Source organism: Salmo salar, chromosome 13 (assembly GCF_965601325.2).
Source record: "Salmo salar chromosome 13, fSalSal1, whole genome shotgun sequence".
In the NCBI taxonomy this organism is placed as follows: domain Eukaryota; kingdom Metazoa; phylum Chordata; class Actinopteri; order Salmoniformes; family Salmonidae; genus Salmo; species Salmo salar.
In genome coordinates this window covers 38,177,471-38,196,186 of record NC_138303.1, presented here as the reverse complement: position 1 = coordinate 38,196,186, position 18,716 = coordinate 38,177,471, and the positions used below count along the sequence as shown (strand labels likewise).

The 18,716-nt window shown below is 44.4% G+C and overlaps 1 protein-coding gene across 3 annotated transcripts in view; it reads right to left on the bottom strand.

The window, feature by feature from the left end:
- Positions 1–3,511: 3,511 nt before the first annotated feature.
- The window catches only part of LOC106567215 (uncharacterized), a 30,244-nt gene continuing 15,039 nt past the window's right edge, over positions 3,512–18,716 (bottom strand). The window contains exons 7-24 of one of the 3 annotated variants that reach the window (XM_014136242.2): positions 17,904–17,971; positions 16,586–16,735; positions 15,859–15,936; positions 15,606–15,758; positions 15,404–15,511; positions 15,002–15,137; positions 14,628–14,747; positions 14,470–14,511; positions 14,267–14,346; positions 13,992–14,104; positions 13,616–13,884; positions 13,267–13,412; positions 13,049–13,139; positions 12,465–12,613; positions 8,168–8,253; positions 7,000–7,069; positions 6,668–6,786; positions 3,512–6,394 (exon numbers count right to left, since the gene is read on the bottom strand). In XM_014136242.2, coding sequence (XP_013991717.2) covers positions 6,253–6,394; positions 6,668–6,786; positions 7,000–7,069; positions 8,168–8,253; positions 12,465–12,613; positions 13,049–13,139; positions 13,267–13,412; positions 13,616–13,884; positions 13,992–14,104; positions 14,267–14,346; positions 14,470–14,511; positions 14,628–14,747; positions 15,002–15,137; positions 15,404–15,511; positions 15,606–15,758; positions 15,859–15,936; positions 16,586–16,735; positions 17,904–17,971 — 2,120 coding nt within the window. In that variant the 3' untranslated portion in view covers positions 3,512–6,252. Of the gene's footprint in view, positions 6,395–6,667; positions 6,787–6,999; positions 7,070–8,167; positions 8,254–12,128; positions 12,322–12,464; positions 12,614–13,048; positions 13,140–13,266; positions 13,413–13,615; positions 13,885–13,991; positions 14,105–14,266; positions 14,347–14,469; positions 14,512–14,627; positions 14,748–15,001; positions 15,138–15,403; positions 15,512–15,605; positions 15,759–15,858; positions 15,937–16,585; positions 16,736–17,903; positions 17,972–18,716 lie in introns of those variants that run through there. The other 2 variants (XM_014136239.2, XM_082960053.1) reach the window with 2 other exon arrangements.

Here is an 18,716-nt window from a genome sequence, read left to right as displayed (position 1 = left end):
CCTTCCGTTATGTTCCTTTTGAACTCTGATCTGTATTACTGACCTCTGCCTGCCCTTGACCTGTCGTTTTGCCTGCCCCTTGTTCTAGTAATAAACTTTTGTTGCTTTGACATTGTCTGCATCTGGGTCTTCCCTGAAACGTGATAGTATGAACTGGCCATGACTGACCCAGCAGACTCGGACCAACTACGCAACACCATCTCCTCCCAAGGAGCCACCATTGGAAGGCACAGGGAGTAGCTTCATGACCTTATGGAAGGGGTCCAGACCTTGGCCGAACGCCATGACCGAGCGGTGAACACATTGCTGGAGCAATTCTGCGGGTTGTCTGTTAGGCAGCCTACCACGATGGTAACTTCCCAGCCCCTCAGTAACCCAGCTGTTAGCAGCGCCACCTCCCCAGACACCCCGATTTCCCAGTAACCCCGCTTACCTCCCCCAGAACGCTTCGATGGAGAGTCGGGCGTTTCTCACTCAATGTTCCCTCATCATCGAGCTGCAGCCCTCCTCCTTCCCCTCGGACCGCACTAAGATAGCATTCCTCATCACGCTGATGTCCGGGAGAGCTCTTTCCTGGGCTACGGCAGTATGGGAACAACAGTCGGCCGTATGCTTCAGTCTGGAGGAGTTCGTGGCGTAGGTGAAGATGCTCCATTGTCCAGGAGAGAGGCTGCCTGGAAGTTACTTCAGCTTCGGCAAGACTCCCGCAGTGTGGCAGACTATGCGGTGGATTTCCGCACTTTGGCAGCTGAGAGTGCCTGGAACCTGGAAGCTCTGTTTGACATGTTCCTGCACGGAGTATCAGAGGAAGTAATGAACAAGCTTGCAGCCCAGGAACTACCAACGGATCTCGACTTGCCCATCGCCTTGACCATTCGGATAGATGGGAGACTACGGGAGCGAAGGAAGGAACGGAGGTTTGATTTCTCTTGCCCGCCCAAGGCTTCCACCTCGCCTCCGAGACATCCCGGAAGTCCCTGACTGTTCCGTTGCCGAGAGAACCCGAGGCTACCTGAGTTCCCGAGCCAATGCAACTAGGCAGACCTAGGCTGTCCCCAGCCAAACGGCTATACAGCCTTCACACGAAGAGTTGCCTGTATTGCGGGACTACTGGTCATTTTGTGGCCACCTGTCCACGAAAAGACCAGGCTCACCGGTAGGAGCAAGTAGTCTGGTGGGCCATACGGAGAACTTTTCCTCTCCCCTTACTCACACCCCTTTTCATACAATCTTGCTCTGGGGGAACTAGTCGAAATCGCTCCGTGTACTCATCGACTCTGGGGCCGATGAGAGCTTTATGGACGCTACACTGGCGTCCGAGCTGGGCATTTCCAGATGAGGTACGCTATCTTAGAGCGGTCCAAGGGGAAGGAGGAGGGCTGCAGCGCGATGATGAGGGAACACAGAGAGAAACGCCCGACATACCATTGAAGCGTTCCGGGGGAGACGCCCCAGGGGGCCGTCGTGTTCTCCAAGCTGCCCTAACACCTGGTGCGGATACGGGAAGGGGACGAGTGGAAGACTGCCTTCAGCATACCCAGCGGTCACTACGAGTATCTGGTCATGCCATTTGGCCTTACCAATGCCCCTGCTGTGTTCCAGGCTCTGGTGAATGATGTTCTCTGCGACATGTTGAACTGGTTCGTTTTCGTCTACCTAGACGGCATCCTCGTTTTCTCCCGCTCCTCCCAAGAATACGTGCTTCATGTCCGACAGGTTCTCCAACGCTTCCTGGAGAACCAGCTTTTTGTGAAAGCAGAGAAGTGCGAATTCCATCACTCCAACATCCCCTTCCTGGGTTACATCATCGCTGCAGGGAGTGTACAGATGGATCCCGGGAAGGTGAGAGCGGTGGTGGATTGGCCCCAGCCTACATCAAGAGTGCAACTGCAACGTTTCCTGGGATTCGCCAACTTCTATCGCCTCTTTATCCAGGGTTACAGCACCCTAGCTTCCCCCCTGTCTGCACTCACATCTCCCAAGGTTCCATTCACGTGGTCCCCAGCTGTGGGATCTTAAACAAAGTTTCACCACAGCTCCCATCTTGGTTCATCCTGACCCGTCCCGCCAGTTCGTGGAGGCCGATGCTTCAAATGTCGGAGTAGGGGCTGCCCTGTCCCAGCGTTTTGCCTTGGACCTCAAGTTACATCCCTGCGCCTTCTTCTCCCATTGCCTCAACGCCATGGAGAGGAACTACGATGTGGGGAATCGTGAGCTTCTCGCAGTGAAGATGGCGTTGGAGCAGTGGAGGCACTGGAGGAGGGGGTGGAACATCCGTTCATTGTGTGGACAGACCACAAGAACCTGGAATATCTCCGCACCGCCAAGCGTCTCAAGTCCAGGCAAGCTCGATGGGCCCTGCTTTTCGCCCCTTATTCTTACCACCTCTGTCTCATTCACCAGTGTCAGACAGGACACTTCAGACATGTGGGTGCATGCACACCACAATTGCAACATTTAGGCTCAGCTGGCATATGATACCTCTCCCGTCTACATACACTTGACACGTGACCAAATATTTTGCATCTATCACACTGCATTGGTTTGGGCACGAAGGCTCTCACAGGATATGTAGTAAAACCCAAATACACGTGAGAAGGGAGAGATTCTTCATCAAAAAAGTATATGGGTCAGTCGGTGTGCACCAAACACTTGATTCCTTTTACTTCTAGCGCCACCCCAGAGATAAAACCCTTGATAGGTGCCCTGTTTCAAAGATCCACACAAGACACATTCCAATCTGATATCTTCCTGAAGCGCAGAGCACTCTCCTTCTGTTCCATAGATACACAAAAAAACTAAACAAGCCCACTTCTCGTTACTCTCATGGACGCCACCTCATCCAACGCATCCACTATATTTTTTGAGGTTTTAATCGGATCTCCAAAAAATAATCAGAACTAGGTTGGATTTACTAGATTCCACTACCACTTTACTTCTCTTATTTCCTTTTGCATTTGCCACTGTAATACAATTATTCTCATCTCCACTCGACACACAATCTGGTTCAAACAGAACATCCACTTCCGCCATTTTCTCCCTCCATGGTACCTCGGCACGACCACTCATGGTTCCCACTTATAGGCCCCACTAGGAGAAATAGGATTTAGTTTTTTACCACCTGAACTATGACCTGTTGAATTTACAGACACTTCCATAATCTCAGCAATAGGATGCATCACTCGGCCTCCCGAGTGGCACAGCGGTCTAAGGCACTGCATCTCAGGGCAAGAGGCGTCACTACAGACACCCTGGTTTGAATCCAGGCTGTATCATAACCGACAGTGATTGGGAGACCCAGCGCACAATTGGCCCAGCTTCGGCCAGTGTAGGCCGTCATTGTAAATAAGAATTTGTTCTTAACTGACTTGCCTAGTTAAATAAAGGCTAAATAAAAATATCGTATTGTCAAAAGCTTGCCAGAGACCGCCCACAAGCTCACACACACCGGACACACAGTATTCACAGTATAATATATACATCAATTGACAGACTGACAACAGAGACAAAGTACAAATAATACAATTAGGGCAGTTTATTTCTCATCTCTAACATGATCAAAAGCTTTACATGTGGTTATGAGACTATGACAACTATACACTAAACAAGCCGGGGGACAGCTAAACATGTTATATACAGCTTGACTCAATATTAACATACCATGCAAAAAAAATATGAAAAATAAGAAAACAATATAGCACCAATAGGAGTCTAGTGATGACCCGAATAACATCATTTTAAAGGTATTGTTATTAAAGTATTGTAGAAAACATACAGTACACAAAACAATTGTTCATTCCTTTTGTTTCATTTAAAAAAACTATTCATAAGGCCAGCATCCTATGTATATCACTGTCCAGACGGTGTTCACCTGGTTGTGCTTATTAAAAATAGAAATGGCAAGAAAAACACATTTGGTATACAGTATCTGTTCTGCCTCTGAGTTGAGATCAGTCACCACACTGACACACTTCATACAGTACAACAGGAAGGTATGGGTGGTGGAGGGGAACAAGGGTTCAAAACTGATGAGTTTAAAATCTCAATAACCCCAAATGACAAACAGTACTCATTTTTGAATGTAGCGTCACTTCAAGTTTTTGATGAAAGCTGGTTGTGTTGTGGTATCATCGACAAACTTGTTGAGAGCGAGATGAACAGAACACTGCAGTTAAAGCCATCACTTCAACTTAACACACAGATTACCTGTCATAACAACACACGTCACATGCATGAAATTGAAGTGGGTATGTTATGACTAGGCCCTCCATGTGACCTTCATCAACACTCCAAGAACATACAAGGTCAGTTTAAAACAGTTGCTTTCAGAAAAAGTGCCCACTTTAAAGGCAAACTTACATGTTGCCTGTCTGTTTTACTGAAAAAATTACGTGAAGACATTGATGATGTACTCCTTTCCTCGGAACTTTGTCCAGCTCCCTTTAAAATAGTTAAGAATTAATAATAATTACAGAAGAAAAATAGTTCTACGTATATTGTATCTAGGTTTTAACAGTTGTTTAGTAGGCACTTGCGATTACAACCGTTCTTCTCCACATTGCTCCAAGAAAGGGAGAAGGCACACATCTTACTATTTAAATCAAACTGGTAAGGACTGGTTTCAGCAACTTTTTCTTTGAAGAGAAAAAGCATGCATGTACATATAGCATTCACATGCTTGACTATATCACCTAAATTAAAGCCTATAAGCGGCATGTTCTAACAAGTGAGACAATAGTTATGCCTCCATTAACTTGTACAGTCATTTTTTTGTTGTCGACATTTAAAAATGCTGCGTTTCCATTCAACTGTCTTGTGTCGATGAAAACAGCTGGACGTAATGACGTCTCCCCTTAACATTTACATTTAAGTCATTTAGCAGACGCTCTTATCCAGAGCGACTTACAAATTGGTGCATTCACCTTATGATATCCAGATCAAAATAACACTTTTCGTAGAAACCTAGAATGTCGAATGAAAATGTGGTAAAATTAGCAAATTGCGCTTAAAGAATGTGGCGACAGCCTGTACACTCTTAGAAATAAAGGTCCCCATTGGATAACCCTTTTTGGATCCAGATAGAACCCTTTTTGGTTCCAGGTAGAACCCTCTGTGGAAATGGTTCTATATGGAACCCAAAAGGGTTCTACCTGGAACCAAAAGGGTTTCTTCAAAGGGGACATCATGCAAAGAAACATTATTTTTTATAGTTGAATAAATGGATTTTGCAAGCAGTAGGCATTTAGAATTAAATGTGGAGTGGACATCAAATGCCCTGCGTAGGCCTACCTTCAAAATTATTCGGCAATCCTAATTTATTCGTAAGACAAGAAAGAAAAATCCACCCCTGTCGAATGTATAAAAATGTATTAGATCTTTAGAAAATGTCTCCTACATCTGCCGTTTCCATTACACATGTGGCAATGATGTTTTTGCGACATTGCTTTTGTCTAATTAACCTGTGTCAATGGAAACCTGCATATAGTTAGTGAAAATATGTGTCCTGTGACCACCTCTTTGACAAGAATATAATAAAAAACCTTAACATAGCACCAGACATAGCACAGACTGTAACCATGATGAATATTGGCCAAGGTAAAATACAAACAAACACTCAAGGCACATTTTCTGCCTTGGTTTGAATCTGACTTTTAGATTTTTAATTATCTTGGAAGATCTATTTTTCCAAACAAGTGACAAAACATTAGGTTTATTCACATAATTACACGTGAACATGATTTATCTGACTATTTATAACATTCATATATAAAATAAATGATACAAAAATCCTTAAATTAAATAGAGATAAAACTGTGTTTCTGCAGATGTCAGACCGATCACAGATTAGTATTGAGGTAGATAGTGGGCAGGGTTTGAGGTCTGATCTCACCATCATTGACCAAAAGTTGACAAAACCAAACACCAAATAAATGATAGACAAACGCGAACTATTCCAGACAAACTGAAAGAACCAAAAAGTGTCAGTGCATTCTGGTAATATTATGATCATATGACCACACTGCATTGAAACAGATGCTCATTATCTAAAACCTAATAAAACAGCCAATACAGCCAGTGATAAAAAGACTAAGATGATTCTGTGAGGTCAGTCTGAGAAACACAGGACATTTCCGTTCACTGAAAAGCAGGGCAGGATAATGATCCTGTTTTTACCCTGCGCTCTCCAACAATCAGCCATTTCATGTTGCTGTTGTTGTTGACGACAGTGCAGCACACAGGAACGTGGGGTTCCTACTCACAGGCAAAGTAGTCCTTGAGTGGAGCGAAGAGGTGCCGGATAACTGGTACACTCCATGATCGGCCCAGTACTTTCTGCCGCTGGCTCCGACCCATGTTGTTGACATCAGTGTAATGCTTTGGAAAGCCGAAGATCCTGCAGTAAGTCAATCACATAACATGGAAAATGTTAGAACAATTTCAAAACAACCTGAGGGTAAGTGTATTTGTTTTAGAAATTACAGATTACATTCACTTAACTACCACACTGTAAGTACATTGACTTTTACAAGAGAGCAGTATCCATGATCAGTCACGGTATAGGAATAATGCTAACTATAAAACTTTAAAACAATGCAATTACACTGTGATCACTTCTATATTCTATGCTGTTCCACCTCTACCCTTTTACACAATAATAAAGACTTACTTCTCCATCTCTGTGCACCAAAGGTAGTCCTCCTTGCCATTAAAGTCGACAGGTAGTGATCCCATCTTCCCCTGTCTGATGGAGTTGGACTTGGTGGTGATGGTACGAACTTTGTTATACTGTAAGGGAAAGAACCAACAGATAACAATCACAGCTTTAACCATATTTCAAATATGGACATACTCACCAGTCACACCTGATGCTAGAAACTCATTCAGAAATAACAAAATAGACAACAGAAGTAACCTAAACAACCCTTTAACTTCAACCTCTCTTGTCAGTAAAGTACTGAATTATAAGAAAATCTAGAAGCAAGAGCTTATCAGTCTTACCTTGGCCGTGCGTCCAGGCTCCAGACAATCCTGCAGGTTCACCTTGTCATCCAGAGAGGTAGCTAGAGGTCTAAGGAGAGAAACACATACAGACAAGTGAACTCTCTCATGTAGATGAGTTGAACATAAGAAAAACAACATGATATTGAGAGTGCATGTGTTAGTGTTGATCAGTAGGAGTATGTGAAGGGATATGGGGATGAGTCTATGTGTTAGTGTTGATCAGTAGGAGTATGTGAAGGGATATGGGGATGTGTCTATGTGTTAGTGTTGATCAGTAGGAGTATGTGAAGGGATATGGGGATGAGTCTATGTGTTAGTGTTGATCAGTAGGAGTATGTGAAGGGATATGGGGATGTGTCTATGTGTTAGTGTTTATCAGTAGGAGTATGTGAAGGGATATGGGGATGTGTCTATGTGTTAGTGTTTATCAGTAGGAGTATGTGAAGGGATATGGGGATGAGTCTATGTGTTAGTGTTTATCAGTAGGAGTATGTGAAGGGATATGGGGATGAGTCTATGTGTTAGTGTTTATCAGTAGGAGTATGTGAAGGGATATGGGGATGAGTCTATGTGTTAGTGTTTATCAGTAGGAGTATGTGAAGGGATATGGGGATGAGTCTATGTGTTAGTGTTTATCAGTAGGAGTATGTGAAGGGATATGGGGATGTGTCTATGTGTTAGTGTTTATCAGTAGGAGTATGTGAAGGGATATGGGGATGTGTCTATGTGTTAGTGTTTATCAGTAGGAGTATGTGAAGGGATATGGGGATGAGTCTATGTGTTAGTGTTTATCAGTAGGAGTATGTGAAGGGATATGGGGATGAGTCTATGTGTTAGTGTTTATCAGTAGGAGTATGTGAAGGGATATGGGGATGAGTCTATGTGTTAGTGTTTATCAGTAGGAGTATGTGAAGGGATATGGGGATGAGTCTATGTGTTAGTGTTTATCAGTAGGAGTATGTGAAGGGATATGGGGATGTGTCTATGTGTTAGTGTTTATCAGTAGGAGTATGTGAAGGGATATGGGGATGAGTCTATGTGTTAGTGTTTATCAGTAGGAGTATGTGAAGGGATATGGGGATGAGTCTATGTGTTAGTGTTTATCAGTAGGAGTATGTGAAGGGATATGGGGATGTGTCTATGTGTTAGTCGTATTTATGTTTACCTGTTCATGCCAGGGAGGTTTCCCCAGAAGTAGCGAGCTCTGTGAGCTGGGCTCACTTTTACTGCATCGATCAGGATGGGATTACACTGGAAACAGATGAGATGAGATTTACAGTTGAAGTCGGAAGTTTACATACACTTAGGTTGGAGTCATTAAAACTCGTTTTTCAACCACTCCACAAATTTCTTGTTAACAAACTATAGTTTTAGCAAGTTGGTTAGGACATCTACATGGTGCATGACACAGGTCATTTTTCCAACAATTGTTTACAGACAGATTATTTCACTTATAATTTACTGTATCACAATTTCAGTGGGTCAGAAGTTTACATACACTAAGTTGACTGTGCCTTTAAACAGCTTGGAAAATTCCAGAAAATGATGTCATGGCTTTAGAAGCTTCTGATTTACATAATTTGAGTCAATTGGAGGTGTACCTGTGGATGTCTTTCAAGGCCTAACTTCAAACTCATTGCCTCTTTGCTTGACATCATGGGAAAATCAAAATAAATCAGCCAAGACCTCAGAAAAACAATTGTAGACCTCCAGAAGTCTGGTTCATCCTTGGGAGCAATTTCCAAATGCCTGAAGCTACCACATTCATCTGTACAAACAATAGTACGCAAGTATAAACACCATGAGACCACACAGCCGTCATACCGCTCAGGAAGGAGACGCATTCTGTCTCCTAGAGATGAACGTACTTTGGTGCGAAAAGTGAAAATCAATCCCAGAACAACGGCAAAAGACCTTGTGAAGATGCTGGAGGAAAAAGGTACAAAAGTATCTATATCTGTCACGGCTGTCTGAAGAATGGGACCAACGGGCAGCGTGTGTATCGTTCCACATTTTATTTTCACTGTGAAACTATGCAAGATATACAAATAAACTAAAGAACAAAAACAACAAATCGTGATGAAGAGGTGCAACATACACTAACTCAAAAACAATCTCCCACAAAACCAGGTGGGAAAACAACTACTTAAGTATGATCTCCAATTAGAGACAACGATGACCAGCTGCCTCTAATTGGAGATCATCCCAAAAAACCAACAAGAAATACAAAAACTAGAACATAACAACATAGAAAATCTAAACTAGAAAAAAACCCTGTCACGCCCTGACCTACTCTACCATAGAAAATAACAGCTTTCTATGGTCAGGACGTGACAATATCCACAGTAAAACGAGTCCTATATCGTCATAACCTGAAATGCCGCTCAGCAAGGAAGAAACCACAGCGCCAAAACCACCATAAAAAAGCCAGACTACGGTTTGCAACTGCACATGGGGACAAACATCGTACTTTTTGGAGAAATGTCCTCTGGTCTGATGAAACAAAAATAGAACTGTTTGGCCATAATGGCCATCATTATTTTGGAGGAAAAAGGGGGAGGCTTGCAAGTCGAAGAACACCATCCCAACCGTGAAGCACGGGGTTGGCAGCATCATGTTGTGGGGGTGCTTTGCTGCAGGAGTGACTGGTGCACTTCACAATATAGATGGCATCATGAGGGAGGAACAATATGTGGATATATTGAAGCAACATTTCAAGACATCAGTCAGGAAGTTAAAGCTTGGTCGCAAATGGGTCTTCCAAATGGACAATGACCCCAAGCATACTTCCAAAGTTGTGGCAAAATGGCTTAAGGACAACAAAGTCAAGGTATTGGAGTGGCCATCACAAAGCCCTGACCTCAAACCTATAGAAAATTTGTGGCCAGAACTGAAAAAGCATGTGCGAGCAAGGAGGCCTACAAACATGACTCAGTTACACCAGCTCTGTCAGGAGGAATGGGCCAAAATTCATCCAACTTATTGTGGGAAGCTTGTGGAAGGCTACCATAAAAGTTTGACCCAAGTTAAACAATTTAAAGGCAATGCTACCAAATACTAATTGAGTAAATGTAAACTTCTGACCCACTGGGAATGTGATGAAAGAAATAAAAGCTGAAATAAATCATTCTTTCTACTATTATTCTGACATTTCACATTCTTAAAATAAAGTGGTGATCCTAACTGACCTAAAACAGGGGATTTTACTAGGATTAAATGTCAGGAATTGTGAAAACTGAGTTTAAATGTATTTGGCTAACACGGAACCCAAACCGGCTGCGCGCGTGCCCCATCGTGCACCATCGTGCATAAATGTATTTTGTTCCACGACACCAAACGCGATCACGACACGCAGGTTAAAATATCAAAACAAACTCTGAACCAATTACATTAATTTGGGAAAAGGTCGAAAAGCATTAAACATTTATGGCAATTTAGCTAGCTAGCTTGCACTTGCTAGCTAATTTGTCCTATTTAGCTAGCTGGCTGTTGATGTTATTTTACCTGAAAGGTCCTCACTCCGACAATTAATCCACACATAAAACGGTCAACTGGATCGTTTCTAGTCATCTCTCCTCATTCTAGGCTTTTTCTTCTTTGAACTTGGTGATTGGCATCTAAACTTTAATCTGTCAATCACCCATGTGTGTCACGGGTGTCGTAAGGATTGGACCAAAATGCAGCGGGAACGTGTAAACTCATCTTATTTTATTAAAGAAGGAAAACAAAAGAAACACGTATACAAAAACAACACATGACACTAAACAGTCCCGTCAGGTGCACGAACACAAAACAGGAAACAACTACCCACAAATCCCATAGAAAAAACACACCTCTTAAATAGGACCTTCAATTAGAAGCAACGAGAAGCAGCTGCTTCCAATTGAAGGTCAACACAATAAACACCACATAGAAATAGACATACTAGAACTAACATAGAAATAGACTAACAAAGAACATTGCCCAACAAACCCCGAAACACTCTAAACAAACACCCCCTGACCAAACTACAATAACAAACACCTTATTTTACTGGTCAGGACGTGACAGTCCCCCCCCCCCCCCCCCAAAGGTGCAGACCCCGGAAGCACCTCACACAAAAAATAAACACAAAAAATAAACCCCAAAACAAAAAATAATCCTAAACTAAAGGGAGGGAAGGGAGGGTGGCCACGGTTCTTGTGCTACACCCCCCCCCCCCCCCCCCCCCCAACCTCCTACTACGGAGGTGGCTCAGGCTCCGGCCTTACTCCCCAACCTAACCTGTCCACCCCCGCTAACAACTGTTGATTATATTTGACCCCTCCCGAAGTCTCTGGACTAAGGTGCATCGCTGAAGACCTCGGGCTGATGTGCGTCGCTAGAGACCTCTGGCTGATGCGCGTCGCTGGAGACCTCGGGCTGATGCGCGTCGCTGGAGACTTCGGGCTGATGCGCGTCGCTGGAGACCTCGGGCTGGAGGGCGACTCTGGGAGCTCCGGACTGGAGGGCGACTCTGGGAGCTCCGGACTGGAGGGCGACTCTGGCTGCGCCGGTTCCGGACTTTGGGCCGTCTCTGCTGGCTCCGGACTGTGGGCCGTCTCTGCTGGCTCCGGACTGTGGGCCGTCGCTGTCGGTTCCGGACTGTGGGCCGTCTCTGCTGGCTCCGGACTGTGGGCCGTCTCTGCTGGCTCCGGACTGTGGGCCGTCGCTGTCGGTTCCGGACTGTGGGCCGTCTCTGCCGGCTCCGGACTGTGAGCCGTCTCTGCTGGCTCCGGACTGTGGGCCGTCGCTGTCGGCTCCGGACTGTGGGCCGTCTCTGCTGGCTCCGGACTGTGGGCCGTCTCGGCTGGCTCCGGACTGTGGGCCGTTTCTGCAGGCTCCGAACTGTGGGCCGTCTCTGCAGGCTCCGAACTGTGGGCCATCTCTAGACGGGGCACTGTCGCCGGAAGCTCTGGACGGGGCACTGTTGCCGGACACTCTGGACGGGGCACTGTTGCCGGACACTCTGGACGGGGCACTGTCGCCGGACACTCTAGACGGGGCACTGTTGCCGGACACTCTGGACGGGGCACGGTTGCCGGACACTCTGGACGGGGCACTGTTGCCGGAAGCTCTGGACGGGGACTGCGCACTGAAGGCCTGATGTGTGGGGCTGGCTTAGGAGGCGCCAGACTAGGGACACGCACCACAGGGCTAGTGCGAGGAGCAGGACGAGCTGGACTGGGCTGACGCACTGGAGGCCTTCTACATTTATTTTGCAACGCTTGCGCATGCGACGCAAACTGTGTAGTCAGGGTATAAGGTGTATGTAAACTTCCGACTTCAACTGTATTAGTACTAATGAAATGAAGACGCAAACATACCGCCCAAATGCATTGACCAGGGAGAGAGAGGGAGAAAGAGCAAGAGAGTTAAAGGAAGAGAGAGAAAGGAAGAGGGAGAGGCCTCATTGACCATGAAATAGCTGCTAGTGTCTTTACCTCAAGAAAGCGACAGATGTCGGCCAGGTCATGACCGCGCATGGCCACCACATTTTCAAAGAGCCAGAAGAATGGACGGTCGTCATCATCCCTTGGCCTCATCATGGTCAGCATCCTGTAATATTCGAAGAACAGCCTGCCTGTGCCCTCTGGAAACAGAGACCGAGAAAACCAATGAAACACCATTAAAAACCCATTTAAACCCATTTACTAGGCCAATGGATAGGTTAGCGTGTACAGACACATGCATCTACCAGTAGGCTACCATGTTAACTGCTAATAAAACGATGTGATAACATACTTGATAAAGTTCTCCAGACATTAGCTCTCTACATTGTCTAGCACAGTGATTCTTAAAACCTCTCCTCCTTACCTCAGAAGTTTCACAATTCTGTTGTAGCCCTGAACTTGCTCACCCGATTCAACTATCCAAGGGCTTGCTGATTAGTTAACAAGTTGAATTAGGTGTGCTAGCTCTGGAAAATATCAAATACATGGACGGCTGGGGGTTCTCGAGGAGAGGTTTGAGAACCACTGGTCAAGTGGAAACACTCCATTTACTTTGAAGTCAGGAGGTACCTTACCAAATAAGCCCTTCCGAGCAGGGTTGACGCAGGCCAGGTCGTTGCAGGGGCTTCCTCCAATCAGGAGGTCAAAGGGACCCCATTCAGCCAGCTGAAACACAGCAAACACAGACACACACAGGTTAGAGAATGATCATAGGAGTGTGTGTGTGTGTGTGTGATTGTGGGTGTGTTGTAACTGGTTTGAACATGAATGTGTGTGTGTATGCTGAACTCACATGTTTCCTGGTGATGGTGCGTACGTCATTGATGTGCTCTATCTTGCCCTCGTGTTTTATCATACCCACAGCGATTGAGTCCCCACAGATCTCAGAGGCGATGTAGCGTTCTACGATGAAGCCCAGGTCTTTGAGCACAAGGTATCCTGCAAGAGCACAATGGGCATAGAAGATTATCAGTCACTGACACACAAACCAAAACGACTGAATCCTGACCTTTCTGCACACAGTAATTTGCCAGAATACAGAAGAAACACAAGCCATTGCATACTCATAAAACACATCACAATCACTTATCTGCAACCATCTCCCAAAGATAAATGAAAGCCCATATTGAGAATGTACAAACCTGTGGCAATCCCATCAAAGAGAGACAACACCCTGATGGGTCTGCGTTGATGGGCAGGAATGGAGGGATACACCCTGTGGGGTTCAAACTCTAGAGCACTGTTGTTGACGAAAAACTCTTGGACTCGCACGCTCCAGTCAGTTCGCAGCTTGAGTGATCCGTTGCACTGGGATGGTAAACACATGAAGCAGCTCCATGGGTCAACATCCTTCAGCTTGTCAAAGGTTCCATCACCAACCAAAATGTTCAGGCAGTCCTTACAGAAACACCTGAGCGAGGAAGAGAGAGAGAGAACGACAGAGAGGATAAGCGAGTGAAAGAGGAAATGGGAGTAAAAGAAGAGAGAGGGGAAAGTGTACTCTTGAGCAGTGCTAACCTGCAGCAGCTGGCATTGCCACACAGAATGACCTCTTGGCCAGCGCAACAAACCGTGCAGTAGGACTGGTAGCCATCTTCGTCGTATCTGTACAAAGTCTCAATAAAGTTCTCCTGCAAAGGTTAGGAGGGACAGCTTTACCATGGGGACGAGGGCCATTCATGTCAACAATCTTTCAGATGATAAGCAGACATGATCTAACATGTATACGTGGATACACTTGCATAAATAAACTGAACAGTCATTCAATTTATGAGAAGATGTAGTTAGTTTACCTTGCACTTCAGGCAAAGACTCCCCTCAAACAGTGGGTGGAAGGTGTGGATGTGGGGGGTTCCACATGATAAACAGAATTCTGAGGTGAATAATGAATTGTATACATTAGTAAAATGACTGATTCCAGTATATACTATTTTTCTAAAGTGTAGACAAATAGAGAGCAAAAAAGTACAATTACAGCTCAAAGAATGTTAAATACCTTTAACATGTTTGCCTTTCATAACCTCTTGTACCATTGCCTCTGTGAACCACAAAATAAAGGAATTTAATTGATGCAAATATAATTCTATAGTGACAGAGGAACTAGAAAAACGGCCCATATGAATGAATATGGATTGCTGTAGGTGTAGGGCTTACCTCTGCTGTAGCTCTGATTCCCATAGGATGGTCTGTTCTTGTTCAAATACTTCTTCTTAGCTGGGGGCTGGTAGTCTGCCAGAGACGAGTCTGAAGATTCTGCCTTTGAGTCTTTGGCATCTTTGGTAATGAAACAAAATAAAAGGAACATGAGAACACCTGTTGTTACTAGTGTACTATACAAGTATAAGTGTTACTCTGTTGTGGAAATATAATGGAAGCAACACAAAACGCGCCAGGGTGAAATTTCCCATAGGTACAGATCTAGGATCAACTTCCCCGGCCCCAATCCTGACCTTAATCATTAGTAGGGAAAATGCTAAACTGACCCAAGATAAGCATCTAGGGGAAACTTCACCCTAAACCACACATACTTGCAGGTGGTGGGGGGTTGAACCCATCTGGTCCTGTGGGCAGGAATCCACTGTAGGCCCAGTCCAGCATCAACTTAAGCAACTCCTGCTTATTCCCTGCTGCAAGAAAGGACTTCTCACAGCGTTCCCCAGCCAACTGCATAGACATGAAATATGAGTGGTGAGTGAGTGATGTGGTGCTTTGTGGTATTATACAGTATGGAATATTGTGATATATGGGATGTAACAGTGCAGTAGTAACATAGTTCTACATCTGTTTGTGCTGTCTTGCCAATGTCACGCAATGACCATGAAAGTTGAGTTGGAGAGACAGCACAAACAGATCTGGGACCAGGCTAGTATATTACAGAGTCGTACATTAAAATGTTAAGGTCGTGATAGATAATAGCATTCATGTCCCACCTCAAGAACCTGGTAGATGGCATCTTTGTAGGTAGGCAAGCTGGAATAGGAATTCTTGCAGAAGCACTTTGCAAAAGCTGCTAAATGCAGAAGCCTCTCTGTATAGATCTGCAACACAAAACAAAGGAACAATTTTGTCCAAACACCAATCTGTGCTGCAAGTCAATCTTGCTATTTACAATGAGTCAAGTCAAGTCCTCACCTCGGAAAACATGCCGTCACCGAACCACTCTACCCGGCGCTTGGATACAGGCGGTGCCTTGTTGGACTTCCAGAGCACCACCAGTCCAGGCCACCAGGAGAAGCCCTTCACCTTTCCCCACACCAGCTCTCCAGTGGGGAAACCCTTCCCATCCTACAGGGTGAAAACCAGAGAGATGGAGGGTTATTCACATGGGTTTATATGATATGGACGCATGTTGGCATGCATAGCAAATATTTGTGAAAGTAGGAACCTGGTAATCAATGCCCTTCTTTGCTCCCCTGGGACTCGTTGTAGACACGTTGGATGTATGATTCTCCTTCTTCGGGGGCTGAAAGTCAAAAATATTTATGCTTGAATACACAGATAAAATAGTTGACAATGCATGCCTGAAGACAGTGACGAACACATCCACTGATATCTGATGAACCTGAAAATTGGAAGAAATAATGGTTTTCCTATGGGTGACTATAATTGTACATATCCTTCTTTACATGTAATAGCAAATATTGGCCCTTTGTTTGTAAGGTTTGTCAGGTTTTGTCAAAATTAATTCAAGTGACCCAATTTCAGAGCAGTGAGAATGAGTTAAGAAAATGGGAGACCACGTAAGTCCATATAAAGGGTTAAAAAGGAAATTAGAACGTTAGAAGCAAATCACAAGAGCCATGCACAGAAAGAATGACGTGTCGTTGACAGCCACGCACACCTTTAGAGCAAAATATATGGTTTGTTTTGTGTTTTGATTGCATTGCGCCTTTCACTGTCCTATTCGCCAGAGGTCAGAAGGGCTCCCCTCAAGCGTAGGAGCCACAGGAGGCTGGTGGGCAGATATATAGGATGGACTCATTGTAATGGCTGGAATGGAATGAATGGGACGGTATCAAACACATAGTTTAAATCTTAGTCATTACAATGAGCCCGTCATCCGATATCTCAGCGCACCAGCCATCACTGGTAGGTGTTTTGAGAGTACCTACCGATGCAGCCTTGGACTCCTGGTCCTTTTTGCTGTCGTTGTCAAGCGCCTGTGGCTTGACCCAGGTGCCGGCACCAGCCTGAAACACAGTGCGCGCCTGTGGCTTCTGGCGTAAGCTGCTCTCCCAACCATAAATGCCCCTAATGGTGCCCTGAGGGACAACACACATGCACACACCTATTACGCACACTGCTCACAGACATTGTACAAGCGCACACACGTGGGCACAAGCACACACACACCCAGTCATGCACTCACATCCGAGAATTGCTATGACAACCAAGCATAAAGTAGACCAACATGAAAAAAGAAGAAGAAGAAGAAAGATAAAGGACAGGATAAAAAAGTTACTAACAAGGTTAGTTTGTTAGACACAGGTGAGATGCTAGTATGAACTTGTCCCAAGCATTTACGGTTTTAATAAAAATGATTTAAAAGCATAGAGAATGGTTGATTGCACAAGCAACAGCAAAGCAAAGCATACTAGTGACTCTACTTCACAAAACCTGCATAGAAAGTTTTGTCATAATGTCAAGCTTTGGAGACATGCAAAAGATCCATGCATGTTTTGCTTTGTTTGATTCCAAAGAATGATATTGTTTCCATTGTCAGGTGTTGTCACGTGCAGTTTATTTTGATCTGTCACACCCCCACTATAGCAAGGTAAGAACACGTAAAAGCAGAACAGGTAAAAACAAACATAGGCTACAATATCTACAGCATGTCTACAGCATGTAAATTTCATGATTACAATCTTGTCTCATCACTGCAACGGGCCCGGGAGAGGCAAAGGTCGAGTCATGCGTCCGCCGAAACATGACCCGCCAAGCCGCTCTTCTTAACACCTGCCCACTTAACACGGAAGCCAGCTGCACCAATGTGTCGGAGGAAACACCACTCAACTGATGACCGAATTCAGCCTGCAGGCACCTGGCCCGCCACAAGGAGTCACTAGAGCCCGATGAGCCAAGTAATCCCCCCCGGCCAAACCCTCCCCTACCCGGACGACGCTGAGCCAATTATGTGCCGTCCTATGGGTCTCCCGGTCACAGCCGGTTGTGACACAGCCTGGGATCAAACCCCAGGTTATAGTGTCACCGCAACCATGCGATGCAGTGCCTTAGACCGCTGCGCCACTCAGGAGGCCTGGCTGTCTTTTAAAGCTCTGTTATGCGTAGTTGATTATGAGTCACAAGAAAACAATAACGCCCCACTTAGTTAAATCTTAAGTTACCGTATTTATTTAATTGATTCACCCAATCCTACTAGGCAAGAAATGTGATACAAAAAAACATCAACAAAATAATTTAAAACATTACCTCCATAGAATTTGTCCAAAGGACGTTGTCCTCAACGAACACAGTATCGTCCTCATTCTTTGGCCCATCTACATAAACAAGTTTCATAGAAACAAAATCTATGTTTTGATGCAGAAAATACAAGCGTTTTGCCTGAAATTGTCAAAAGGTGAAAAGACAGCAGATATATAAGTAAAAAGGCAAGGTTGGGGTCAATTTCATTTAAATTTAGTCAATGCAGGAAGTAAACTGAAATTCCAATTTCAGTTTACTTCCTGCATTGACTGAATTGAAATGGAATTGATTTGACCTCAACCATGGAAGGTGGATTGTTAAGCATTCTCTGGTAATGTGTCACCTGTACATCAATTCAATTGAGTTTAAGGCCAGGCACCACACCCTAATAGGGTATTTTGTTCCCCTTAATCATATCATAATCAACTTTTACCAGTAGAATGTGGACACAAATATAATACTTTTTTATATTAAAATGTTTCTGAAATATCATACATAAATATGCAAATTAGGTAATGTCATTAAATATGAGCATATCACACAAATCCAATTTTCTGGACACTGGATGTAGTCAGCCCAAATATTTTGGTTTCATTTTGTTAATACACTCCCAGGAGCTGACTTACATGTAGCAGATTGTGGATAAATATCTTTTCATCTTTCTATCTGTAAAATACTACAGAAAGATACGTAAAATGCATTTTTGGCAAATGTTTTTAAAGAAAATGTCATCTAGAATAAAAACATGACAACATATCAACAATTCCCTATGTATAAGTCTAAAGAATATGTCTAAGGATAACCACAAGAAAGTTGATG